We start from the raw sequence: 27,697 nt of genomic DNA, 5'->3' as shown, positions 1-27,697 counted from the left end.
AAATTTTCGTTTAGGCAAGTAGATCAATTTACCATCAATCGATAAATGTCACAATTCATTTTGTGGACCTACTGCAGTCACACAATACGGTGGGACTTTCACTTCAAGCTTGAATGCATACCGTCCACATTTGTTAAAAAAATATATATATTTTTGGAAATACTGTTGTGTGGGGCCCAGTGGCCCAGTGGTTAGCGTGTTGACCTCACATTGCAGAGGAAACGGGTTCAATTCCAGGTGCGGCCTCCCTGTGAAGAGTTTGCATGTTCTCCCCGGGCCTGCGTGGGTTTTCTCCGGGTATTCCGGTTTCCTCCCACATTCCAAAAACTTGCATGGCAGGCTGATTGGAGACTCAAAATTGTCCCTAGGTATGAGTGTGAGTCCGGAAGGTTATTCGTCTGTGGGTGCCCTGCGATTGGCTGGCAACTGGTTCAGGGTGTCCCCCGCCTACTTCCTGAAGACGGCTGGGATAGGCTCCAGCACCCCCGCGACCCATGCGAGGATAAAGCGGATCGGAAAATGGATGATGGATACTGTTTTGCGTGTGTGTGTGTGCGTGTGCTGTGTTGGTCATCTCGAAGTACACCACACTCTGTCGGGACCATTTTGTGTCCTGTGTCTCACCTTTTAGAAATCTCATGCGAAAGAGAATTCTGCTTACGGAATGCTAAGCCGATGATGACTTGATGCGGAGTCATAATACGACGATACGTTGAGAGCAGATCTCAGTCATCTTGTCATTGTTTGGGGTTCACCTGCAGTTGTCTCTCGTTCACGGGATAAAGTCGTTTGTCATACGTCTTGTTGCCTTCGGCTCTGCATAAGCCTTGAGTCATGCACTTAATGCAATAGAGTTGAAGTTCTGCTAATGGATAGTGTGTGCTCTTTGTGATGGTGTGTGTGTGTGTGTGTGTGTGTGTGTGTGTGTGTGTGTGTGTGTGTCTGATTCTGAATCTGACAAAACAATATTTTTTTCCATCCAAAATACTCGATCATTCACTAGAAGTGTTCAGTATGACGATATCCGAACGCCAAAATATTCAATCGCTGCATCCCTCTCGTCAACATTGACTTGAGAGGAGAAGCTCTGCAATGCTAAAAAAAAACAGTGAAGCTATGTTTGTGGTAGCATGGTTGTCGTTTCATCTAGCATCAGTTCTTTGCTGCGCAAGATTAAAAAAAAAAAAAGACATCGGATCGCCACAAGAGAGCTCGACGTGACTGGGATGGTTTGTGAAAGCAACGTGAAGAAGTGGCATGAGAGTGTAGGAGGACGGTGCCTTGTGAAAAGAAGAGTTTGAGGAAAGGGAGGGCAGGATGGAGCCAAGGTCGAGCGGAGCAGAGCAGAGCAGCACTCAACCCGGCCCAAAGCGGCAATAGGCTATATTTGCCTGCCGGCCTAGGATTACACTGCACCTCAGACTACACACACCACCTCCGTGTTACTGTATCTGATGCTGACTGGATTCGTGTGATTCCAGGAAACGAGTGTGATTGCTGATATTTAACACATCCGTTTATGAGATTAGCCAGGACAAATTTTGAATCTGTACACCAAACCGATGACTCATTTCAAAATGATTTGTTCGGATTGCGGCTTTGTGCATTGGATGATAACACAATTTATCTGTTTAACTTGCGTATGTAAACGTCTCCTTTACTCTGAAACTCCCCAATAATACCTTAACTTCTAAGTCATGTCTTTTTTTTTCTATTGTGTCATCATGCTAGCAATAAGCATCGTTTTACTGTTGGCCCGCATCACCCAGTTTTTATTTTTACATCATTGGTTTCATTTTGTGCATTCATCTCTCTGAGGTGGCGTCATTAATATGGCACAAATGTTGAATACTGTAATACAGTTTGAATGGTTGACTCGGACCCGGGGGCCCATCAGGGTGAATTTGAAGACTTGTGAGGCATGAAGTCTAATTAAGATCGATCGTGTAGTTTTGCAGAAAGCTTCCTTCCCTAGATAAGGGATGAAATAAGGGATGAAGAAAAAGTCCTTGCTTGACAGTGAGGAAACTCAGCAATCAATTTTTTTTTTTTTTTAAGGTAGCAGTACTCCTCGGTTTGCATCGAGGGACACTTTTGTGACACCGGCGTAGCCCAAATGTGTACGAGTCAGAACAAATGTAGTCTTTATCATTTTTAAATGACTGAGACAAATGTGCTGTTAGGCTAACGACGTCGTGCTCATTCCTAATGATTGGAATAACCGATATTCTTCCTCAGTAAAATCACTTCATTTGTTTGACTGGAATGGAAGGAACAGTTTTATGTCTAATGAAATCATGACTAAAATGTATCAAATATTAACGAAGCGACGGACCTCCTGGTAGCACATATGCTAATGTACCGTACTCCTCTAGCCATGACTCAAATCAATCCACAGCTGCGGCACACATTTGTATTTGCGAGAAGCTCATGACCGTTGCTTTCAGTTTCACAGTTTCGAACGGAGAGAACAAGCCCATACACAAAGACTCTTTCGCTAAATGTTGCAATCGTTGTGATCTCATGTGGCTTCCCCTCTATCCACGAATCGGAGCATCCATCATCATTGCTCGCAAGGCCAAGCAGCGGCAAGCTTGTGGCACAAGTGCAGGAGAGTTAGGAAACGTAAATCTTGCCGCAAAGTTTATTATAAACCCCCGAGGGTCAGGTGACAGGCGGTCTGATATGACTGATGTCACCATGGAGACTACAGGATGACACGGCACATTACGAGAAGATGAAGGGGACGAGGATGAGGGCATGCCTTGGATATCGACGAGCCATCTAAGTCAGCTGTCCCCAACTACCGGGCCGCGGATCAGTGCCGATCCGTGGGTCATTTGGTACCGGGCTGCACAAAAAGAATAAAGAACTTACATGACTTCCGTTTTATTTATTTTGGAATCAGTACCAGGACTAGGAGTTAGGATTAGGGTTTTATTTTGAAAAATTACTGGATTATCTGTGCTGACCGAAGATCGACTTTTCGATCAACCAACCTCCCGCAGTCACACGCCACCGTAGGTTAAAGATGACCTGCTTTATTTTATTTTATTTTTTAAGTACTTTTTGTGATAGTGAGACTGAGAGAATGATTAGGGTGCAGTGTACATTAACACAAAAATATATTACTAACATGCACAGAGACACAAATATTTTTTTTTTCCTCCACAACCCTCAGATCTATTTGGGACCAGTCCCTGATCTACTGGTCGATGTCGATCGACGTAATGGGCACTCCCGGTCTTCACTACGTCGCTCTTGATGCAAGTCAAGGCACGCTTCTTGGTCATGTGATAGGTTACCGCTAAAATGAAACCCGGGAGCTAGCAAAATGAGGGGGAAAAAAGGCTACATCTAATAGACCTACTTAAAATATGGATTTATCTCAAAGGGAGATTGCCGTATCTTATTTTGAAGGCACGTTTAAATGTTACCATAGCGACCACAGAGTTGCGGCCAGATAGGATGTTCCTCGTGTCATGATTCGTGTTTATTAGTATGTTTAGAAAATACCACACTTTTCATGCAAGTCATATTATTTTGTCATATTTATCCGTCACACCTTAAAATCCAGTCCCTGAAAATATAGTCTGACATTAAACCGGTCCGTGAGGCAAAAAAAGGTTCGGGAACACTGATCGAAATGGCTGCCTTCTTACACAGACAGATGTGAAGTGAAGTGGTGGTGTGTGGGGGTGGGGGAGGGGGGCTTCTTGCTTGAGCTATGCATGACAACCTCACAGATTTATTTAGACGTCGGTTACATCTTAAACCGCTGAAATCACATTCCATAAACTATGTTCAAAGAAAACTGAACAAACATCTGACTTACATAATTGGCCGAGATACAGGACGTAGCCAGTGCTAATGATTCATCACGGGTCATTAGCAAAGTCAGGATGAGCGAGCACTGTTAATTCCAAAGAATCTTTAGAAAGGAGAAGGAAAGTGATACAGACTGGCACTATGCCATACACAACGATAGGCGCACACACGGTGAACATACACACTTAGAAGTGGAACTGCGCATTATATAATGGAATTAGCGGTGCTCAAGGTCTGTGTGCATCGTGTGGCCTTCAAAAGTCCACTAATGCATTGAAACAGCAGCTCGCAGGCACACCCGGATGCAATCGCACAAAGTTGACATGATAACGCCAGCAGCTTGTGATCGAAAAATGAAAGATTTCCTAAAGTTTTAATTGTTAAAAAAAAATAAATAAATTGGGATGATCTTTGTAAAGGCCTATTGAAATCTTTTTGAGTGTCATTCAGTTCAATTTTGTTGAGGACAAAAAAAACCCATCCCACATTTGCAATGGAAAGCAATTAAATAGTTAGGATCATGGATGGGCGAGTATTGATACCCGTTCTTATTTCAAGGCATCAGTACTCGCGGTGGCTCCTCTTGTGGCAAAAAAAAAAAAAGTGGTATTAAATATCCCAAGTTAGAATGGACTCCATAATCTTGGTCCGTGATGTATTTCTGCGGTGTTCCGCTTTGCACCGGATCAAGTTGCAAAATTAGCTTTTGCACTTTCCTAAAAACTCCATTCTTTAAGGAAACGTAGAATGACGATGTTGTCCCAAAAAAAAGGGACTTGTTTTGGAAAATACTGTACGTCTTGCCATCTAGGTAACACACTTCGGTATGAAAAAAATGACATCAGGTAGGACGGGCTTGTTTTTATTTACAGCCACTTCCTTGTTCGTAAGTTATGGCGCTTCTTTAATTGGCTACATTCCTTTTTGCGTCACGCAAGATTGGTGGCCTGGTGGACCAGTGGTTAGCACGTCGACCTCACAGTGCAGAGGTCATAGGTCTGATGCCGGCTACGGCCTCCCTTTGTGGAGCTTGTATGTTCTCCCCGGGCCTGCGTGGGTTTTCTCCGGGTACTCCGGTTTCCTCCCACATTCCAAAAACATGCGTGGCAAGCTGATTGAACAGTTTTAATTGTCCCTTGGTGTGAGCGTGAGCGCGGATAATTGTTCGTCTCTGTGTGCCCTGTGATTGGCTGGCAACCGGTTCAGGGTGTCCCTGGCCTACTACCTGAAGACGGCAGGGTTAGGCTCCAGCACCTACGTGGATTACGTGGATTAGAAAATGAATGAATATTGGATTAGAAAATGAATGAATATTTGAAGCTTTTTGGTCTGACCGGCTTCTGATCCAATCATCAGTACAATTTCATTCTTTAACACACCCCAGACCACAAGATAATCTTATAGCACAGTCTGATAAAATGTAAGTGTAGTCTGGTGTGTCTTACGCTTGGTTAGGAAGGGGTAAAATTGGGACAAAAAAACAGCACGATGAAGTTGATGTGTACCAGGTCTTAAGACTCCCACTCCACAGCTTACGTTGGGTACGTTTGTCTCGAATGGGCTAAAATTGAATTGAAAAATGTAAACGTCCTCGATGAACTGAAAGTGCTCTGGCAAATGTGACTTTTATTGCCAATGTGCAGACATAACACGGGGCATAGTTTAATTCAATGCCGTCGACCGTTATTGATTGATTTATTGAGTGATAGGCCATTTCATCGGTTGCCTGGCTGCTATGCCAATGACACATTACCTTCTTTCTCATTAGGAGGACTCATAAAAAGTAGATAAGACGTCCCAGCGGATAAGAATCCCAAGTAGCTCTCGTACTGTATTCCCATTGTCGAAAATACAATAAAAATAGCAAAACAGAGCATCAGCAGTTTCCCAACATACAACCTCGCCATTACCAGCTGCCGTTGCCTCTGTGGTGTCACTTTGCAGTGTTTGCATCTGTGTGATCACGACGAGCAGAGACAGCTCTGAGCAATCGCCAGTGCTTCTCCTGAGTTGACTCTCAAAGCTTGTCAGCCCCTCTCCTTCTTGATCCTCTCACACTGTCAGTCCTCCCTCGGTAGAAATGGCTTGGTGGCCAGGACCTGTTATAACAAAAACGTGTAATAGATACAGTATATTAAAAAAATAAATTAAAAAAATCCCAGGTATCATTATATTTAAAAAAGAGACCAAGATAAATAATGTTAAAACTTTTTCACCATGTACTGTATGTGAGTTGTAATATGTGCAACTGCAGTTTGATATGTCTCAGATTCACCCCCCCCACCCCCAATAAAGTTCAAACGTAGGCTTTTTTGGCAGCGGGTAACACTAAACCGTCAATTTATCGCGCCGCAAACTCTTGCGAAACTTCCGTATAAGCAGGGATCAGAAAATATTAAAAGTGTTGACACCTCAAATCTCCAACATATCGCTGTCAGCCAAAATGAGTCACTTCACATTGAGTCACAACATGTCAGCCGGGTCATTTCCTTCCAGCATAGCCACTGTCATGCCCAAAATACCATCCCGTCTAAAAAGACTGATCACATTCTTCATAACAATGTTTTAAATTTCAAGTATGAGCGTCAATAAAGCTTGTTCGATCTCAAATTATTTGCACACGTGTGTGTCCACTGACAAGATTGATTAATGTTATGGGTGTGTTGCTTGTGCTCATATTGTAAATGTTAATTTACTGCTGGGTGGGCACATTTAGCCCCGTGATGATTTTTCTTACTGGACAATCGGTCATCTCATCTAAAACTGTTATTAAGCACAAGCTATTAATATAACATTGACATAAGATATACTGAATAGGGAGCTATCTTGCTTTACTGTCACGGCATGTGCTGTATCAAAAGGACAGCAGAACATACCTGAAAACGGCTCGAAAGAAAAGTACATATTGTACCGTGAAAGCTTTTACGTTCCCTTCCAAGTGAAGCAAGCCCAAACAGCGGAGCGGCCATTTGTTCGGTTCCATTGGGGACATTACGGTGGAAGGGAAAACCCCTTTCATTTGCCCATGGTCCACATTTTAACCCTTTCGGGGACAGCAGTTACGACAGTGGACAGATTATCATGTTACAGGGTGCATGAAAGGGTTAAAAACAAAGCTTTAAGCTAAGGCAACTTCTGCATGTTTAAATGCCGGGCATCCGCTCTCTCGTCCTGGAATCGTTGACTCTCAGTGCATAGTCTCCATCACATGATGTCATCAATGGAGCCCGGTCGTCGAGTGGTTCGCGCATCGACCTCACAGTGCAGAGGTACCGGGTCAGATTCCAGCTCCGGCCCTCCCGTGTAGAGTTTGCATGTTCTCCCCGTGCCTACGTGGGTTTTCTCCGGGTATTCCGGTTTCATCCCACATTCACAAAACATGTATGGCAGGTTGATTGACCACTCTAAATCGTCCCGAGGTATGAGTCTGAGCGCGGATGGTTGTTTTTCCCTGTGTGCCCTGTGATTCACTGGCAACCGGTTCAGGGTGTCCTCCGCCTATTGCCCGAAGACAGCTGGGATATGCTCCAGCACGCCCCTTGACCCTTGTGAGGATAAAGCGGATCAGAAAATGGATGGATGGATAGATGTCATCAAGAAGTGTATTTGACCAAGTCAGGACACTTACAATTCACAGCACACACTCAAATTGTGGTTGCTGTGGCCACTGTTTCTGCTTCCCACCGGTTCTCTCAAGACACCAATGGTCATGAAAAAAATGCGTTGTTTTGATGGGCACTCTTACGGTGTGCCATAAGAAAAAGAAGGCCATGGTCATCGTGGTACGGAGCAGTGTCTCAATACATTTCAAAGTTGAATACGTAACCGGCCTGGCAGGGCCGTCTGAATTTAAGGTGCTGGAAAATACAGCCTGCTTTTTATCTTAATTTAGAGAACACAACCGGTGTTCACTTTCTTAGCCTGAAATATCCCAGAATGTCATTAGCAGGGGGTTGCATTTGTGGAATGTTGAACCCACTCTGCACCGCACCTATTTAATTTCAGTGCCTTTCAAATGCGTTTTGAGGGGCTGTATTTCCACAAGCTTTGTCCCAGTTTGCAAGTGCAGCCGGTAGACATGGTTAGCGGCTCAACAGGAGCGTGTCTCCGGAGCATAATCGCATTCCTCATTTCCATCTGGAAGATCAGCGTGTGAGCAATAGTGTCTATGAAGTCCACATTTTTTTATGCCTGATGCAGATGCCTTGTACGTGCTATTCTTACTAACTGCCCCGCATCATTAAACACGGCAAAATATATGGTGTGTATGTTTTTTTTTGTTTTGTTTAATGATGGCGTAGTGAGTAGTCCGCTAGCCTGACTTCGGTGCAATAATGACTGCGGGCTCAGTCCTCACTCTGTTATGGTGAGAATTTGACTGAGGATCCATCCAAGGTTTAATTTATGTCATGTGTCCGGAAGGATTCCGGATAGAATGAGGATTCCACAAGCGTAGACAGAGATAAGAGGACGAACATATATTTATATACAAAAACACGACACTGACAAAGTACAATGAAGGATGCTGGAAGAATACATAACAAGAATACTTACAGGACAAAAATACAGCAAAAAACTAAGCAAAGGCTATGAGGCAAAAATACAGAGATTGTCTAGAGTTATGAAGCACTTGAGGACGGAGTCGTGAGCAAGGCTTAATAATCCGACATCCAACTGTTAGTGTGGTATGGTTTCTAAAGAGAGATAAGTATTGAGGCCAGATTCAGGAACAGGTGCGACTCGCAAGGGAACGCCCATTCTCCAGCTGGAGACTGAAAAAACAAACCAAGCAAGACAGAATCATGATAATTTGACTTTTGCCAAAAGTCAGCTTGGATACGCTGTAGCTCACTTGTGACTCTGAACAAGATGACCGGTTTAGAAAATGGATGCAGACAGCTTTTAGATGTGGTGTGCATAGTTGGGTATCTCAATGTCACGGCTTGAGTATAGTCAACAAAAATCAGAGGCATTTGAGTGACGAGGTTGATTGGTGTCCCTCTGAATGAAGTGCGGCTTCCTGGTAATGTAATATGTCAGCTTGTCTGGCTTATATTTTTTAGCTTCCCCGGCGCCGGTTTCTCATGGTGTGAAAAAATGGTAACGGCTTCTCTGTGAAAGATGGTGCTTGATCATCGATTTTAGTCAGTCTGAAAATTAAGCAAAGGCCTCTCTTTTGGGATGATCACTTTTCTGCATGTCTTTTAAATATTTGTGCTTGTTTGTGTGGTCATAATGAAGTCATCTGAAAATTGGATATTCTCCTTTACATTATTATTTTTTCTCTAACTCTTCCTGGACTTCATATCACACTTGGAAATGTTTGTCCCATGGATTAATGGCTCGTTGTGGGCTGAAACATCCCTAGCGATTATTGCCGAGTGCTGAATCGCACGAACCTTAGGGAGCTGTTGTCACCTCGAGAAATTCATCAGAGCTAGGAGTGGGATTCAGTACAATTAGTCTCTTGAGGTGGCATGTCAAGGTTATTTGCTCATTCTTCATACTTGCGATTGTTTTTCTTATCACCAACACAAGGTTCCTCACTTTTTTTTTTTGGTGTCGCAGTTCACCCGCCTGAGTGGGGGTTCAGTTACCACTCAGCGGTGATGTGAGTGAGATTGTTTTTGTTTTCTACAGTAGACGCCCTGTAATTGACTGGCGACCACGCTAGCATTGCCATTGTTTTTGTCCGAAATCCAGTAGAATAGGCTTCAGCTTCCCGAAACGCTAAATAGTGTTGACACTATAGAAAATTAGTTTTTTTTGTTTTGTTTTGTTTTGTTTTTGTTACAGCAAAAAGTGGTCATTCCATCCTTGCTCTGATCTTGTCTCTTCATTCATCTTCCATTTGTTCAGTATCACCAATAACCCATCCTGTGCCTTAAATGTCTCAACATGTTGCTTACTGATGGGACTCCTTGTCCGCCATGTGATTAACCGATGACCTGCCAAGCCTCAGTGGGGCGGGCTCGAAACTACTACCTTTGAAATTTTTTTTAGGGTTCATTCATGCTACCGGTATGTACTAAAAACAGATGCAAGTAGCCTAAGACTTCCATGTGTTTATTGAATTGTAGTGTGATCTTCACAGGGACTGGGGTGTACTTCCCGGGAGCTCTGCTTGCGGCTTTCAAGAACCCCGTCGTAACTCAAAACCTCAATCGTCGATTGTTGTTTTGTTAATTATGCGTAGGAGGAAGGGTTTCCATTCCTTCATGGAAGCCCAGTGATGTCATTTTGCCTGTGCTCTATTCTCGCCACGCTGAAAGCAGCGCAGTGACTTCACATCCTGCTGTGCGTAGCATATGTCGGTGCCCGTGACTGCCTGTTGACAGCAGGGCAAATTGTGATGCCGCGTGGTTTTTTTTTTCATTTTTAATTTTTTTGCAAGTCAACAGAAAGGATTTTAAATTATCATGTGAAACTTGGCTCAGAAGAGACCACGTGCACTTTGCTGCGTATTGATGAAGAATATATCTCACTGTTGACTATAATGTTTGGTCATCTGGAAATGTATAGATGCAGCCAATAAGAAGCTGGGCAGAGCGTCGAACTATCAACCATCAGCACAGAGATTTTATTAAGCCAGGGTGAGCGCATGTTACATAATGAAGACCCAGAATTCTCTGAAAGAGCTCCTGGAAAAAAAAAAAAGTTCCATAACATGATTAACTTTTGTTTTGTAGAGATGCGGATTTCGTAGCTGATCAAAGATTTATTTTACTGAAATGCAAAGAAATTTAATACCAGTATAACATATATAGGTCGAGTCTGTCAAGAATTTCATCTGGAGGGAAAGACAATGCAACTTTCACACCCAATCTGGCCTGTGTTGCTGGTTGACCATTGTTTGGGTGTCAAAATAAATAAACAAACATAACGGTAACGTCTGTACATTGAGTCACAAGAGTTTGAACTGCCTTCATAGAGAACGGTCCTTTCGGACTTTCTGAGAAAGTGTTGCAAAAGGTCAAAGGAAAAAAAATGGGCTTCAAGGCTTTCAGGGGTTTAAGGTTTCACTGTACCAATGAAAGTATTTTAAGTGACCTCAAACTGTCATCATGCATTTTGTGTTAATATTAACTCTTATGCGAGCGCATGTTTTAGCGTGTGTGCGGGCCCTTTGCAATGTAAATTGCATGATCGTCAGGCTTTTTGATTTTTCTCCCCAAATCAGTCTTAAAATTGATATCAAGGGGTCGGGATGCATGATAAAAGTCAGAAAAAGCATGATTTGATTGTAATGGCTTGCTGAAGCAGTGGCCTGACACGGGCTATAAATATTTCAGATGCTCCGCTTTAGCGCAGGCAGCGAAGAGACAACAGGAAGATCCTCGTTTTGATCTGTCTCGTCGTTCGTTTCACAGGCAATGAGAAATTCTGCATTCTGCACAAAAGATTCCACGTCGTAAATGGCTTTCTTTTTCAAACATTGAGATGTTTTCGGAATCAGATTTATTGGCCAAGTATTCAAGGAATATACTGCAGTTACAACCCATTCAGACGAACATCAACAAGACGGCAAAACCAACATGGGGGAGTTTTTCACTCTGGATCCCGTTTTTAATCCGTTCCGTTGCGGGCGCATTACAGATCTTTGCCGCATGTAAACGTAGTCTACTTATGACGATAACCGGCTTGCAACAAAGAGTCTGGAGTGCTACTAGGCATCGGCATATATCCATTGAAGCCGCGGCAGCTGCCACTCTGTGGAGCCAAGCTATTGATTTTTAATTCTCAGCACGGATGACTTCATCTTGACATCGATCCGTACTACTTTCCTGGATGGAAATGTCTAGTTACGACATTTGGTTTGTGAATGGATGTTACTATCGTGACTGTTGTGTGAGGATGGAGTTTGTACAGAAATGTTAGCATAGCCTGCAGTTTGGAGTTTGTTTCCATATCCTCGCACTTAGTCCCTGCTAAGTGTTGTTGTTTGACTCTCTGCGCAGTCCTTTTCAGTCAGCGGTGGCCGCAGCGAGTGACTCACATGATATGTTTTGCGCACATTTTACACCAAATGCTTTCCCTGACGCAACCCAGCCATGACACTGGCTCGAAAAACAAAGTCTGTGTTGTCTTTTTCACTTACGCCCCAAGACCAATCACTATCAAATGTTGGTTTAATTTTATCCTACCGGGTGAGTCGATGGATTCATTTTGTACATCAAGGATCATAATTGCAATTCGAGGATAGAACAACACACCTTTATAGTTTGCGCAATGTCGTAAGAATTCGGTAGGTTCCTGCCGTACATTAAGAACTCATTTGATTGGTGAGAAAATATATTTGTGCCATACTTTTCTAGCGCATTAGCATTGGTTAGCGATGAACAACAATGCTTACAGTGCAGAGGTACCAATTCCAGCTCCGACCTCCCTCTGTGTAGTTTGCATGTTCTCCCCAGGCCTGTGTGGGTTTTGTCCGGGTACTCCGGTTTCCTCCCACATTCCAAAAACATGCATGGCAGGCTGATTGAACATTTCAAATTGTTCCTAGGTGTGAGTGTGAACGCGGATGGCTGTTCATCTCTGTGTGCCTTGTGATTGGCTGGCAACCGGTTCAGGGTGTCCCTCGCCTACTACCCGAACATGGCTGGGATAGGCTCCAGTACCCCCTGCGGCTCTTGTGAGGATAAAGCGGTTCAGAAAATGGATGGATGGATGTCTGGGGCTTGTGCTTTCACGTCACCACAAATCAGATGAAGCACATCCAGGTATGGCGTAATTTAGTTAGGAGAGTTGAATTTCCCGCTTTTGGAGGTGCAGGAACCTCATCAGAGTGCATCATGGAAATGATAAATGGGTGTTTGTTGAACAAGCTTGAAATTAGGTTCAATTGGAGTAGTGCATGAAAAGGAGGGAGGCGCAAATGATCTTATTGGATTGAAGATGCAATCTAACTGCGCGTGGATTCCGCTCCCGGTGCTTTGCAGATAAGATGTGTGGGAGAGAGGTTCACTCTAATCAAAGCCCTTTGAATCAACGGCACCGACGGACGCATAACGAGGCCGCTCAGAGGAGCGAAGGAAAGGGTCGAGGATATTTTGTGCAGTGTTTTCACTCGAGGACATTGGAAGCCTGTCATTGGGCAGGTGAAGCTGTGTCACAGTATTGGCTGGTGAATGAACGCAAAGGAGAGTAGTCATGCAAACACGCTGCAAGACTCAAAGCACGCACACTCTCTCTCTCTCTCTCTCCTCTGAGATCAGGCAGGCAGACAGCGCGCCTTGTGGCAAAAACGCGTGCTCAGCGTTGCCTGCATGGCACACTTGTGTGGGCGGCACTCCCTTGTAAGAATCTTTTGATAAACTGGGAGAGCATTGTCCTACGTCAGGGGTGTCCAAACTTTTTGCCAAGGGAGCCAGATTTTATGTGGTAAAATGTCGGGGGGCCGACCTTGGCTGACATTCTTTACATTGAACAACAATATTGTTCAACAAATTTTAGTAAGCCAGTCTGTTTCACATTTCCATTTTAATTTTAATTTCAACAATCTTAAGAATTTCTTTTGGTTTATTTGAAACGGGTATATCACATGCAACTGCTTATTCACTTGACTTTTTCTTAAACAGAAGTCTCCTGAGTGTAAATTGATTGATTTGAAACATGAAATGTATCACCATGACTTTTCAATAGTCACAAAACCTTTGACTCGAACAACAGGGAAATGAACAAGCAATACACATATCCACAACTGCAAGGATCATTTGAAATATGACATATCAGTCAATATAAACACGGAGTGATGTCTTGTTAACTCGTGAGTGATGTCTCGTAGAGTGCTACTGCCCTCTAGTGTCTAAATGCTATTATTCATTTATTGAATGCTATTACTCATTTAGCCACTAGAGGGAAGCAGTACTCTATGAAACATCACTCACCAGTCTACGAGACCTCAGTCAATGCAACACGTGTTCCATTGCGCCCAACCTGCGGGTCAGACAGCACTGATCTCATGACAGGGGCCGAGGGCCGGATGAAATTCGACCGCGGGCCGGATTTGGCCCCCGGGCCGGACTTTGGACATGCCTGTCCTACATCTTGTATAGCAATGGACAAAAGTCAAAGCAATATTAACCACCATAAATCATTTAAATCAAATGAATTGGTTAAAACCACCAAAGGATACGAAGAAAAGACCTTTTATTGAGAATAACTAGTTTAACATACAGAAAACAATATAAAATAATGTCTATTTTATACTGCCCCTGGTGGCCAAGGTCCGTTCAACCGAAGTACCGGCACAAGTATCAAATATCAAGTACAACTTTATTGTCAAATGTGCACGGATTAAATTTCCTCCCCCTTACACAGACAACAAGAGGAGCCGCTGCGGGTGCCTGCGCCAAAATAAAGCAGTACATTTGCACACACACAAAAAAAGTGATTCATTTTTTTTACATTTGATTGAATTGTCACCACTGTAAGCTTTTAGAAAGTACATTCTCGAAGAGTTATTTTTATGTTTTTATTTCTAATTAAAAACATTTTACAAACAGGTTGTTTTTTCGCTGATCAGAAAGTTTTGCTTGCATCTGTTGCTGACTCGTTTTTAACAGTCTCTATCTTCTTGGCAGGCTGACACAACCACCAGCTTCCTGCGCGCCGCTCGCTCAGGCAACCTGGACAAAGCTCTGGATCACATCAAGAATGGAATAGACATCAATATAGCGAATCAAGTAAGCCTATTAAAAAAAAAGAAAAAACATTGTGAGAAGTGGAACATTCTCACTTAAAAGATTATCCACCCCGCAGTTCGGATTAAAAGTCAAGTGCAATACATATTCGTATGATGAAGGAATTATAGGTCAGAGTATTTTGATCCCAATCTGCAATCAGCCACCCGACTTGCAAAAGTACACTTGAGTCTAGTCTGGGCCAACAAGCAAGAAGTGGAATTGACTCGCGCCAGGTGGGAAAATTCTCGGCATCAACATACTGTATGATATGATGAGGTTTTAGGTTTGAAGACAAGCGTTTGAAAAATTAGATGCATGGGTCAAGAAGTAAATAGATAGACTAGTTTGGGGGCGGGCTTCTGGAGCTGTTTCATAACACTTAGTAACGTACAAGAATTTCCCACAGTCATGAGGTCCTGATTATGAAACAGCCCAATGGAAAAAAAATACCTAAAGAATACATTTTGCGTGATAGAGGACAGACCTTTCCTTGACTTTAAGTTTTTAGTGGATCGTTTAATTGGAACACATAATGTGACATTACCCTGAGAGGAAAGTCTGTGTGCGCTGTCCTCACAGGGACTAATCAAAAAAAAAAAGAGAGAAAACAGAATGAAAAATTCAAGACTTCTGGATTCGTCATCTTTGTGTCAAGTGCTGTACATGCATGATTCAGTATTTCGCACGAACATCTTTTCAATCTTCTGCCTTTAAGTTTGGACTCTTTCGTCTGGTTGCGTCATCATCGCAACGTAACAGACGCGAGCCGCTGAACGCGTGATTTGCCTTCAACGCCGTGCACACCAACACACATTCCGGCTTTTAAAACGCACCTTGTTTTTCAGCCACCCGTCTGATTTAGGCGGATAAACGCGTAAAAGCGTGTATTAGTGCCGCGACTTCAAAGACCGCTGCTGATTAATTCATGAAGTTGCCATAAGAGATGTATGACTTTAGACTAATGCGGTCCGTGATTATATTAATCCTGATTATTAACGGGATGATTACAGTGGCACTCCACACATTTTGCGATACAGATACATTTGTAATACTCTCGGCCTTCCATCAGAGACTAAATGCATCTTTTTTTTCGCCCGGAAAGAACGGTCTCAACGGCTTACATCTGGCCTCGAAAGAGGGTCACGTGAAAATGGTCCTGGAGCTCCTTCACTCGGGCATCGAACTCGAAGCCACCACCAAGGTACGGTAAAACTCGATGGCACTGGCACGTAATGGAAGTGCCGAAGTCAACCGGTGGAAGTGCCCATGTTAAGTGTAACTTGGAGACCCAAAGTGGTTTCGTTTTGTGTGCGTACACAATTATTATAGCGTGTATCGTTTACATGGCTTTCTTTTCTCCGTGTGACCTCCAGAAAGGCAACACTGCTCTCCATATCGCGGCGCTGGCGGGCCAGGAGAAAGTGGTGGCTGAGCTGGTCAATTATGGCGCAAACGTTAACGCCCAGTCACATGTGAGTCACACACACACACACAAAATGTGAGGGGATACATGCAAAGTCATACATTTGTTCATGCTAATTAGATATGACTACATTCTCGTGACATATAATATCTTCACACACAGGGCGGGGTAAGTTTTCCCCTAATATTTTTTTTCCTTTGTATGCTTCATATAGAAAGGGTTTAGTCCTCTCTACATGGCAGCACAGGAAAATCATCTCGAGGTGGTCAAGTTCCTGCTTGAGAACAGCGCCAATCAGAGTCTGCCCACCGAGGTAGGTGTGAGTGTACATCAGCGCGTTCCAGATTTGATTTATTTACATATGGCTAAAGCATCTGGTGTCCATGTTTTATGAGTACAGCTGCCACGAAGATTGTATTCCACCTCAAATACCAAACTAAAGAAGACCCTTATTTCAAATGAATTATTCCTCTTCTGTCGTTGCGCATCCTATTTTGCTTTCTTGTCACCAGGACGGCTTCACCCCTCTGGCGGTGGCCCTGCAGCAGGGCCATGAAAACGTTGTAGCACTGCTCATTAACTATGGCACCAAAGGCAAGGTCCGCCTCCCTGCACTGCACATCGCTGCCCGAAATGACGACACGCGCACCGCCGCTGTGCTCCTGCAGAACGACCCGAATCCTGATGTTCTCAGCAAGGTAATCACACTTATTTTGTTTTGCTTATTCCACAAAAAAAAAAAGTTCTTGTATCATTAAGCCAATTGTAATGAGAATTCCTAATGAGAATTTTATTCATGAAGGTGAAAAAAAAACTTCCGACCTATCTGGCTTTGTGCGAAAAAAAAAGACTAAGTATCAGATTTGGTAAATTAACAATTCACTTAAATAGTACCGGACAGACAAAGTGAAGTAGGCTACAATGTCTCTCAAATAAACATCATGCCAGCATCCTACAAAAATTCAAGAACAAATGAGAAATTAAGAGAAGTATTATCTGTCTGTGAAGGTTACAAAGCCATTTTAAAGGCTCTGGAACAGTGGTGACTCTTGCCAGCAGTTATTGGCCAACCAAAATGACTCCCAGCATGAAAATGACGACTCACCCAGGCGGTAACAGAAGATCACAGAAGTAGCTCAAAGAACTACAGGGCTTTGTTAATAATTTCTACTGAGTTCACGACTCAACTATAAGAGAGACATGCAGCAAAAATGTCATTCTCCGTTATTCTGTGGACCAACAAGACAAAAACACAAAGTTTTGGGAGGTCTGTAATACAGCATTTGATCAAAACATGGTTTTGGCAGTGTGATGATCATGGACTGATTGGCTCCTTCAGGACCTGGACACCTTGTTATTCATGAAACATTGAATTCTCTCTCCAAATGCTTGATTTAAATTATTCCTGCTATAGGTGGTTATTAAATTCAGTGGCCAATTACTTTTGTGGATTCATTTGAATTTTTTTTCCCCCTTTGAAAATAAAATCCTGAATTAACTTGGCTTGTCTTTGTCAAGGGTTACGATTGGTTTGATGATCTGAACTATTTAACTATTTAAAAAGATCAAAAACCATGATGAAATTACATAATTTTTCGGGGACACTGGGTAACTTTTCAATTCACCGTTTTCTTCCTCTGGCACACACATACGACCCCCCGCCCCACACACACACACTCTTTTTATGTCCTTTTCTTTCTAGACTGGTTTCACCCCTCTACATATCGCAGCCCACTATGAGAATATGAGCGTAGCCCAGCTGCTACTTAACAGAGGAGCCAACGTTCACTTCACCCCGAAGGTCAGCAGACTCAGCTGTGATTCAGTTATCAAGTGGCAAGCAAAGATGCACGTCCTTTTCGCCTTGTCTTTAGATGCTAGAATTTTTGACTATTACTTTAATTGAATGGTTGATGATTACTTTGTGTAAATGACTTACTGTTCATCTCCTTATCGCTAGAATGGCATCACACCACTTCATATCGCCTCCAGGAGGGGCAATATGATGATGGTCAGACTCCTGCTGGACAGAGGGGCCCAGATAGATGCCAAAACAAAGGTAATGTTTTTTTTTTTTTTTTTTTAGATCAGCTGCTACTTCCTGTTGCGTTTGTTGCACAAGTCTGGCAATGTATCACCGATGCCTGCATATTACTTTCCAAGCATTTATTGGCTCCCATCTGTCGTCGCCCCCTGCTGAGTTGCTTTTTCTACTGAGGACTTTTTATCCATTTATGCCCACAATGTTGTTTTTTTTTTTTTTTTTTGCTTGTGTTTGTGCAGGATGAATTGACTCCGCTTCACTGTGCAGCTCGAAATGGACACGTTCGCATCATTGAGATCCTGCTGGAACACGGTGCGCCCATCCAAGCTAAAACCAAGGTGCCATTTGTTATATTAGGCCCGCAGTGAAATTCTTTCATCCAGTGCTGCTAATTTTCCCACATGAGTCTTTCGGTATAATCTGAGTAAACTCGGCCTTACTCGGCTAACGATATTTCTACATTCATCACTTTCATCAAAACCTCAGCTCAGTCAAGCTCACAATCAATTGCCTTTTTTCACACTATTTTTCCCTCTCGTCCCAGAATGGTCTGTCCCCCATCCACATGGCAGCTCAGGGGGATCACATGGACTGCGTTAGACAGCTACTACAATACAACGCCGAGATCGACGACATCACGCTGGACCATTTAACCCCTCTTCATGTAGCGGCCCACTGTGGTCACCATCGCATGGGCAAAGTTCTTCTGGACAAGGGGGCCAAAGCCAATGCTCGAGCTCTGGTAACGTTTACTTATTGTTGTTTAGTTCATCAAGCTAAAAAAGGGTGACGCTTGAGATAGAACGAAAATGCAAAAACCCTTTTAGTTACGATATAAACCACACAATAAGCATTACCGTATTTTCCTTCCATTTTCTTAAAAGCTCACAGTGCACATCAAATTCGGATGTGCCTTGTGTATGGTCATTCCGGTAATATTTCAACCCCAAAATGGCTTCTTGCTCGAGACATGCTGACAACGCAGAGTTCAAACTTAAGGCGATCGGTTACGCAGTTGAACACGGAAATAGAGCAGTGGCAAGAGAGTTCAACATTCACGAGTCAATGTTATAACTTGCTGTTGGTTAAATCAACTGTGTCGCTGCTTTATTAACTCATTCAGTACCAGCAATTCTAGACCAAGTCTGAAAAGACGTTTAAAAACCTCTTTGGGAGTGAATGAGTTTTAAATAAATTTGACTGACATTTGATCGTTCTGTTGGTGTTTCCTTGAGCGTAGCTCCATCTAGTGGATGCATTGTAGATTGCGTCTTATAGTGCCGTGCGCCCAATGCATGAACAAAAATGACAAAATAGGCCATTCATTGAAGGTGCGCCTCATAATCCAGTGCGCCTTTTAGTGTGGAAAATGTTATTTCTAAAATGTATACTTTTCGCTAGCATTGTAGTTTATTGAGACACAGCTCTACAGATGTCTGAATTTTCTTGCTGTTGTGGACTCTCTCCAGAATGGATTCACACCACTCCATATTGCATGCAAGAAGAACCATATGCGCTCAATGGATTTGCTGCTCAAACACTCTGCTTCCCTCGAAGCCGTCACAGAGGTGAGACGCTGCTCTAGATTCGTGTAGCGTAGGATTCTTTTGAACAAACATGACCTTGAGCCATCTTCCTATTTCCTTCTGCATTTGTGCAGTCTGGCCTCACTCCTCTCCATGTAGCAGCTTTCATGGGTCACTTGAACATAGTGAAGAACCTGCTCCAGAGAGGGGCTTCACCTAATGCTTCCAATGTGGTAAGAACTTCCTTTGTGCCAATGGCACAAGTCCACTAAGCAAGCCATGCGCCAAGTGACCCAGCAGTGCTAATTCCAAGAACGATACTGTATTTACCCAGAAGGTGGAGACCCCCCTCCACATGGCCTCCAGAGCAGGACACTGTGAAGTTGCCCAGTTTTTGTTGCAGAACTCAGCACAAGTGGATGCTAGGGCTAAGGTACACACAGTCTTATTTTGATCAGCGCAGTCCAAATAAATTGAATTTTTCCTTTATCCTTGCCCCCATTGTTTTCTGTTTACCAGGACGACCAAACCCCCCTTCACTGTGCGGCTCGAATGGGACACAAGGAGCTGGTCAAGCTACTTCTTGAACACAAGGCTAACCCTGACTCGTCCACCACTGCAGGGCACACTCCCTTGCACATCGCCGCACGGGAAGGACACATCCACACGATTCGCATTTTGTTGGACGCTGGAGCACAGCAGACCAAAATGACTAAGGTGAGGTTGAAACGGGGCCAAATAAGTCGGATAATCAAAATGATGTGTCTGATATGATTTTCATTATTGTTTTTGGTTTTCCCTTGAGCAGAAAGGCTTCACGCCCCTCCACGTGGCCTCTAAATACGGAAAAGTAGACGTAGCGGAGCTCCTTCTTGAGAGAGGTGCCAATCCCAATGCGGCGGGCAAGGTGAGTACGCATGTATGTACGTACATATGTACTGCATGTCTTATTTTTTTTAATGTGTACATTTATGTGTATATTCAACAGAATGGTCTGACAGCCCTGCATGTGGCAGTTCACCACAACAACCTGGATGTTGTTAAGCTCCTGGTCAGCAAGGGAGGATCCGCACATAGCAACGCTCGGGTAAGGCCCAGGCAGGCAAACACACACAAACAAACACACAGCGTGGACAAAACTATTTGGACACGACTATTACGTGTACGTTATTGGTCGCCACGTTGCAACCGTTTCTGATGACTGTATAAGATTTTGTATCATGTCCAAGAAAGTTTTATAGCTTTTAGCTGATTTGAGTGTCAGTGCTTTTTCACGGAGGTTGCTTTGTATACCGGTACTCCAAAAAAAGCCACCAGTTAGCTAATATCCACTTCTGCCTTCATGTACTTCCTCGTGTCTCTCTACAGAATGGTTACACTCCTCTCCATATAGCAGCCAAACAGAATCAGATGGAAGTAGCCAGTTGCCTGCTGCAGAACGGGGCATCGCCCAATGCCGAGTCCCTCCAAGGCATCACGCCCCTGCACTTGGCCTCACAAGAGGGACGGCCCGACATTGTGGCTCTACTCATCTCCAAGCAAGCGAACGTAAATCTAGGAAACAAGGTAGTCTTTGAATTCAGATTACAAGCTGATTGAATGAATGGCTGTTAGATAAGACGGACCACAGATGCCTCGTATATGAAATCATAACCCTTCGGGCAGTTGTTGTATTCACCACATAAATTCTTATTGTCCGCAGAATGGATTGACCCCTCTCCATCTGGTGGCGCAAGAGGGCCACGTGGGCATTGCCGACACGCTAGTCAAACAGGGAGCGTCTGTTTATGCTGCTTCGCGGGTAAACCAACTGCTCCCACCAGTGACAAAAAAAGTCCGCCTGAAGCGGGTTTTGTCAAAATACTGTAAATGAACACAATTCAGGACTTGTGTACACTATGTGCTCCCCGTCGACGTGTCTTTATTGTATTCAGTATCTCCTTGTTTGTTTCAGATGGGTTACACACCCCTTCACGTGGCCTGTCACTATGGTAACATCAAAATGGTCAAGTTCCTGCTGCAGCAGCAGGCGCATGTGAATAGCAAAACACGGGTAAATTCGACCTACGTTTGACTTCCGCTTCAGTCATCGTAGAAGCCTTTTAAAAAAACATTGCCGTCATCTGAAAAAGAAAGCAAATTCATTCTCTTACTTCCCCCAATGCAGATGGGCTACACACCGTTGCACCAAGCAGCTCAGCAGGGTCACACCGATATTGTCACCCTGCTGTTAAAACACGGGGCCCGGCCCAATGAGATTACGTCGGTGAGTGGCGGTCACACATAACTTTTCCTTCCGTCAGGAACCGGTAACTCATTTGAAAAATATTTACAAACCGTCACGTGTAGATGGCATCTAAAATGCAACAAACCTGCGTCTACTGACGGCTCACATTTGGTGATGTCACAGTCATCGCTCATGAAAGACAATTACTGTCGTGAATCTCGTCGCGAGGCAAGAGCAGAGAAAAAGATTTCATATCACGGAATAGGGGGATTTTTCATCGTGGTGGGGGGCAGAAAAGTGGGAATGGCTTTAATGCATGAACATTTTTTCACACTAGGGAGTATTTTTGCCCATGTAGGTTTCGTTGTAGAGGAGTTTCACTGTACCTTGTCCTACTGTCGTGATGTCATAGCTGCGCATGTTTTTAATCTGAATTGATTTTTTGTGTCCGTCTGAACGCAGAATGGGACGTCTCCACTGGGCATCGCAAAACGTCTTGGTTACATCTCTGTCATCGACGTGCTTAAACTGGTGACTGAGGAATCCGTCTCAGCGGTGAGCCACCGCGTTTCGTGTGGTTCACCATATTAAAAATGGGACCTCTCGCCTTCCTCTTTCCATTCCTGCGGTGTTTGCATTTTGTATTTTTGTCTTCACAGATCACCATCGAAAAGCATCGGATGAGTTTTCCTGAGACGGTGGATGAGATTTTGGACGTCTCCGAGGATGAAGGTGGGTTGACGGTTAAACACACTACCTACTGTATGTAGTATTGATGATCCTATTTTCAGAAAAAGGCTGATATCGCAATATGAACGGCATCTAGACTGGATATTAAAAGACACCTGTTCAAATGCCAGCTTTTGGGGATATCAAAACATCAATCATATCAAGATCAATCATTTCAAAACGTTTTTCATCTTTAATGTGACCTGTATAATACAATTGAGGAAATTGATGGGGTTTCTTTCAAGGCAAGTAAAAATTAAACAACTGATGTAATGTGGTTGCACAAGTGTGCATCACCCCCTTATAACTGGGGATGTAGCTGTGTTCAGAATGAAGCGGTCACATTCAAACGTACGCTAAATCGGAGTCAGCACACGTCAGTCACAGTTCTGCGATTCATCACGAAAAGGGTTCACTTGATTTAGTAGGATTTTTTTTGTGTGTGTGTGTGCTAACGCTGACTGCTATTTTGAACTGTTCATAATTCGCTTTACCTTGCTCCAATTACAGTTGACGAAAAACAGGTCCGAAGGTGATGATAAAAAGTTCAGGCTAATTTCACAAGACAATAACACATTTTCCCACATGCGCAAAAGTTACCTTATTTATCTTCCTCACATTTTTATTTTTATTTTACATAACAAAACCTAGCACTTGAACAAGGGTGTCTGTGCTGTTTATATGCACCGCATATCTTTATTGAGCCAGTGAATGATTGTTTATAACTTCCTTTCCCACTTGTTGTTTCTTTTGGTGTAGGGGTCGCCCAGCTAACGTTAGGTAGGATTGTGTGTGTCTCTGCTTTGTGCGTTCCGGTGGCTCGTGAACCATGTGGCTTCATCGCGGTGTCGCAACACTCATTTTCTCTGTGCATCACTTCGTGTCTTTCTGATCAGTTCTTCTTGATTCAACTTCAGCCATGATTATTCCGCTCTATTTTTATTCCCTCACGCTTTATCTCTTTTGCTTCGAGATTTATTTAGAAAGAAAAGTGTCCTGTTTTTCCATCAGCATGTCGTCACAGCAGTTTCCTTAAACGAGCGTTTGACACACTTTTATTCAGGGCGGGGGGCTGATTAACCTGACAGAAACTCTAGTTTCCTTCCAAATCAGCTGTTTGTTCAGTGCAGTCCGTGTCAGTGACAACCTAATTGATCAACCAGCTAATTCAACATTTGCCGACACATTCCTGAAAACGGCATGCACTGTCGTTGTTTACGCTGTCGTCTTTCTGCTCGAAGGAATCTCAAAACTGGAATTGCGTTCTGGTCATCCAGCTTCATTTTTTTAACTGTGCTTGTGTGATTGTGTGTTTTGTTGTTGTTTTTGTTGTTTTTTTTTAAATAGCTCTCTTCTCTTTGAAATAATTTGGTTCGTCTTTGTTCCCGAGCAGCTCATACCAATTTATGGTTTCCTGTTCTATTTCTGTCTCTCTTTAATAACAGCTATTTTCTCCTACACAGAAAACAACCATCCCCTTATTGAATTGCATCTTTATTGAGGAGGATAATAAAATATGTTAAAAAAAAATCTGAGCAAGTGACATTATTTTGATGTTTGTGGAGAAGTCAACCACACTTCAAGACACTGTCACTTTGCATTGTGGGGAAATGTTTTTGAGACAAGTGTCAATTAAAGAATGTACTCTGTTTCTTAATTTCTGCTGTTGTTCGTATGTCTTGATTGGTTGTGTTCTATGTTCTTTGTTTTTTTTCATCTTTTTTTTTAATGATAATTGCCATACTTTTGAAAAACTTGATTTCGACAGGCGACGAGTTGCTCGGAATGGACGGAGCGCGCTATTTGAAGCTTGATGATTTCAAGGATCAAGACGATGACTTCCTCTCTCCTAAGAAGACGCTTAAAGATTTTGAAGGTGGTGTGGGGACCACGTAAGTCCAATCGTGTGTGGTTTGTTTTTGTATTCATCCGAAGGCTATTTCGACTTTGTTACGTAGAGTTTTGAAGCACTTATAAAATACATGGTTTCAGTAATCAGTATGTTCACCACGTTAGAAATACATATGCACCCCCAGACTCAAACATATTAATATATTATACCCTAAGAGGGACAACGGTCACTACAGTGGACAGCTTATCATGTTATCAGGTTATCATTATTGTTGCTTGAAAGGGTTAAAATATACCGTATGTATATATTGTACATATTTTAATAACACTGGGAAGACAGTAGACACTGGACCTAGCTCCAATACTTTTCCTTTTGCAGTAGGGTAACAAGAGAGCACTGATACATTAAGGAAAGTACTTTTTTTTTGGCCTTCCCCAAAAACATCAAAATTAGAATTGATCCTTAATTAAAAGCAGTATTCATCTTTACTACAGTCAGTTCTAACTTTAAAAATGTAAAAATAGGTGGGTTTGGCCCACTGTAGTTCTCAGTTCAGTTTTCTAGATCAAACGCGAATCAAAAAAATGTATTTGCCAAGAAATTGTGCATCTGATATTCTTATTCCTTGTCCGCACTAAAGTTGAGTTCAGTTGTTAACTTTTGTCATCATTTTCTCTCGCCACAGTCCCTACTCTCCCGCCATTCCCAGGATCCCTTGCGTGTCGCCGGAAACCGTTCTTCTCGATCAGGTATGTCAAAAACACCTCTCAAGATTGGCTCGCACAATTTAAGATTCATCGCGATTAAAAAAAAAATATATATATATTTGATTAAAAGTGTCTTCTTACTGCTCCTTTGGTATGTGATGGATTAGACATCACCAAACAGCATACCGTACACACGTAACGATATCTCCATCCACTCTTGTGAATCTGAGAATTAAACCTTTTTCGTGACAGGCAGGAAGTTTTGAGCTTCAAAATGCGACCGGTCCCCAAAGCAGACGGAGTATTAAATGAGGAAATGTAGAACAAGGAGGAATACCAGGAAAATGTCAGAACTTACAGGGAAAAACGGGAGTCCAAAAAACATCCAACTAAGAGCGGCATTCAATATGGGCATGAGACAGAATGCAGCACAACAAAGATAAAAGAACAATCTGGCATCTTCATGTTGTGGCGTCAGCGCTCCAGTGGGGAATGGGAGCTGATAGCAAGTTCTTGCTCAACTTCTCCCTGCGCCGCCAAGGGCAAATGGAAAAATTACAAGCAAGAGACAACTGACACAAAAAAACTCCCCCCAAAAAACCCCAAGTGGATTGTAATTTTATTTTGTTATTGACGTTTCCTCTTTTTGGATTTTTCTCAATATCTTGTTTACATTCTGGTACCTGAATTCTCATATCTCTCCGATGCTTCACTCGTCTCCCTCCGTGTCTTCTGTCTGTGTCTCTCGAACCGCACAGCACACCCCCATTCCGCTGCCGAAGGAGTATGACGAAGACTCTCTTATCCCGAGCAGTCCAGCCACAGAAACCTCAGACAATGTCAGCCCTGTGGCCAGCCCCATTCACACTGGGTGAGTTTATTGATTAGGCTCGAGTGTCACAATCCCGAAACCTTCACTGTTATCAATGTCATCGTCTAAGTAACGCTTCAACACTGTCATACAAGTAAAAAGTAAATACGTTGCGCAATACTCGGTCCCGGTCCGGATGTGATATGTCTTACTTCTTTGGTGTCTGTGCAGCACTGTGAATCAGCTTTCATAGTAAAAGTGATTGTTAAGTAGGGACGACAGAGATGAACGGAGACTCATGAGATGAAACTCAAACACCCGCGCACCCACACTGGATCCCTAAATTGTGTCTATTACAGGGCAATTGGCTCTTTTTTTTCCACCAATCCCAAAACGTTTTCAAAAAGAATTTTGGCTGTTTTATTGCACGGCTAGAAAAACGGCGTAGTAATTGTGTAAACCTGTCCACCTGTCTCAGCTTCCTGGTGAGCTTCATGGTAGACGCCCGCGGAGGCTCCATGCGAGGCAGCAGACATCACGGCCTGCGAGTGATCATCCCTCCTCGGACCTGCGCCGCACCGACACGCATCACCTGCCGCCTGGTCAAACCCCAGAAGTTGACCACACCCCCTCCACTGGTGGAGGGCGAGGGCCTTGCCAGCCGTATCATCTCGCTGGGTCCGTCCAGCATGCAGTTCCTTGGGTGAGTCAATGCGCCTCGCAGTTTGATTTTGAAATTTGTCAGTGCTTCACCAGAAATCTGCCTTTATTTATTAGACTGATCAGGTTACGAATACATTCTTGACAAGAGTTAAAATCAATTCTTTCCATCACCAGTCACATGTGCACTTTTTCCGACTTGTCCCCTGTATTTTTGTGGGTCGAAGGCTGTTAGCATTCAATGGATAATTAGAAACTCAATGATTGCAGTATTACATATCTGCTTTTTGCAGATGATGTGGTACTGAACATTCGGCAAGCCTCCTCGCTGCCCATCTTTAAAGCCCTCCTCAAAACTCACTTGTATTCTTTGGCGTTCGACTCAGCATGATTTTACCGCTTGGTGCTTTCTACCGCCTTTATTACCATTTCGTCTTACTGTTTATTCTGTATGTTAAATCGCTCCATGTACAGCACTTTGTATGCAGCGATGGCTGTTTGAAAGTGCTCTATAAATACTGTTGACTTGACTTGACTTGACTGTTGGCTCCTTCAAGCAGGGCTCTCCAACTCTCACTGGAGCATTTCGTAGCCGAGTGTGAAGCGGTTGGGATGAGGATAAGCACCCCAAAATCTGAAACAATGGTCCTCAGTCAGAAAAGGGTGGCATGCCCTCTCCGGATCGGGGAGGAGACCTTGCCCCAAGTGGAGGAGTTTAAGTTTCTTGGGGTCTTGTTCACGAGTAAGGGCAGGAGGGAGCGAGAGATCGACAGTTGGATCGGTGCAGTGTCTGCCGTGATGCGGACTTTGCATCGGTCTGTCGTAATAAAGCCAAAGGGCGAAGATCTAATTTACCGGTCGATCTACATCCCAACCCTCATCTATGGCCACAAACCGAAAAAAAACGAGATCCCGGATACAAGCGGCCGAAGTGAGTTTTCTCCGCAGCATGTCCGGGCTCTCCCTTAGGGATAAGGTGAGAAGCTCGGTCATCCGGGAGGGTCTCGGAGTCCAGCCGCTTTTCCTCCACATCGAGAGGAGCCAGATTAGATGGCTCGGGCATCCTCCCTGTTGAGGTGTTCCGGGCATGTCCCACTGGCACTCGACCCCGGGGTCGACCCAGGACACGCTGAAGAGTCTATGTCACCCACCTAGGCCTGGGAACGCCTCGGGACCCGCCGGGAACAGCTAGAAGAAGTGGC

The 27,697-nt window shown here is 43.5% G+C and overlaps 1 protein-coding gene across 14 annotated transcripts in view; it reads left to right on the top strand.

Annotated features, from left to right (window-relative positions):
• Positions 1–27,697, top strand: part of LOC127591266 (ankyrin-1-like) — a 52,561-nt gene that overhangs the window by 2,736 nt on the left and 22,128 nt on the right. For 13 of the 14 annotated variants that reach the window (XM_052051210.1, XM_052051206.1, XM_052051207.1 and 10 more), the window contains exons 2-27: positions 14,415–14,516; positions 15,619–15,717; positions 15,890–15,988; positions 16,154–16,252; positions 16,452–16,637; positions 17,642–17,740; positions 17,900–17,998; positions 18,223–18,321; positions 18,528–18,725; positions 19,453–19,551; positions 19,644–19,742; positions 19,844–19,942; positions 20,029–20,226; positions 20,318–20,416; positions 20,498–20,596; positions 20,878–21,075; positions 21,212–21,310; positions 21,464–21,562; positions 21,677–21,775; positions 22,199–22,291; positions 22,396–22,468; positions 23,225–23,245; positions 24,234–24,357; positions 25,003–25,066; positions 25,783–25,895; positions 26,314–26,538. In XM_052051210.1, coding sequence (XP_051907170.1) covers positions 14,415–14,516; positions 15,619–15,717; positions 15,890–15,988; positions 16,154–16,252; positions 16,452–16,637; positions 17,642–17,740; positions 17,900–17,998; positions 18,223–18,321; positions 18,528–18,725; positions 19,453–19,551; positions 19,644–19,742; positions 19,844–19,942; positions 20,029–20,226; positions 20,318–20,416; positions 20,498–20,596; positions 20,878–21,075; positions 21,212–21,310; positions 21,464–21,562; positions 21,677–21,775; positions 22,199–22,291; positions 22,396–22,468; positions 23,225–23,245; positions 24,234–24,357; positions 25,003–25,066; positions 25,783–25,895; positions 26,314–26,538 — 2,981 coding nt within the window. The remainder of the gene's footprint in view (positions 1–14,414; positions 14,517–15,618; positions 15,718–15,889; positions 15,989–16,153; positions 16,253–16,451; positions 16,638–17,641; positions 17,741–17,899; positions 17,999–18,222; positions 18,322–18,527; positions 18,726–19,452; positions 19,552–19,643; positions 19,743–19,843; positions 19,943–20,028; positions 20,227–20,317; positions 20,417–20,497; positions 20,597–20,877; positions 21,076–21,211; positions 21,311–21,463; positions 21,563–21,676; positions 21,776–22,198; positions 22,292–22,395; positions 22,469–23,224; positions 23,246–24,233; positions 24,358–25,002; positions 25,067–25,782; positions 25,896–26,313; positions 26,539–27,697) is intronic. The other variant, XM_052051204.1, reaches the window with a different exon arrangement.

This window comes from Hippocampus zosterae, chromosome 18, assembly GCF_025434085.1.
Source record: "Hippocampus zosterae strain Florida chromosome 18, ASM2543408v3, whole genome shotgun sequence".
Taxonomy (NCBI): domain Eukaryota; kingdom Metazoa; phylum Chordata; class Actinopteri; order Syngnathiformes; family Syngnathidae; genus Hippocampus; species Hippocampus zosterae.
Note: the sequence above shows the minus strand (reverse complement) of the source record. Positions and strands in the feature narration are given on the sequence as shown.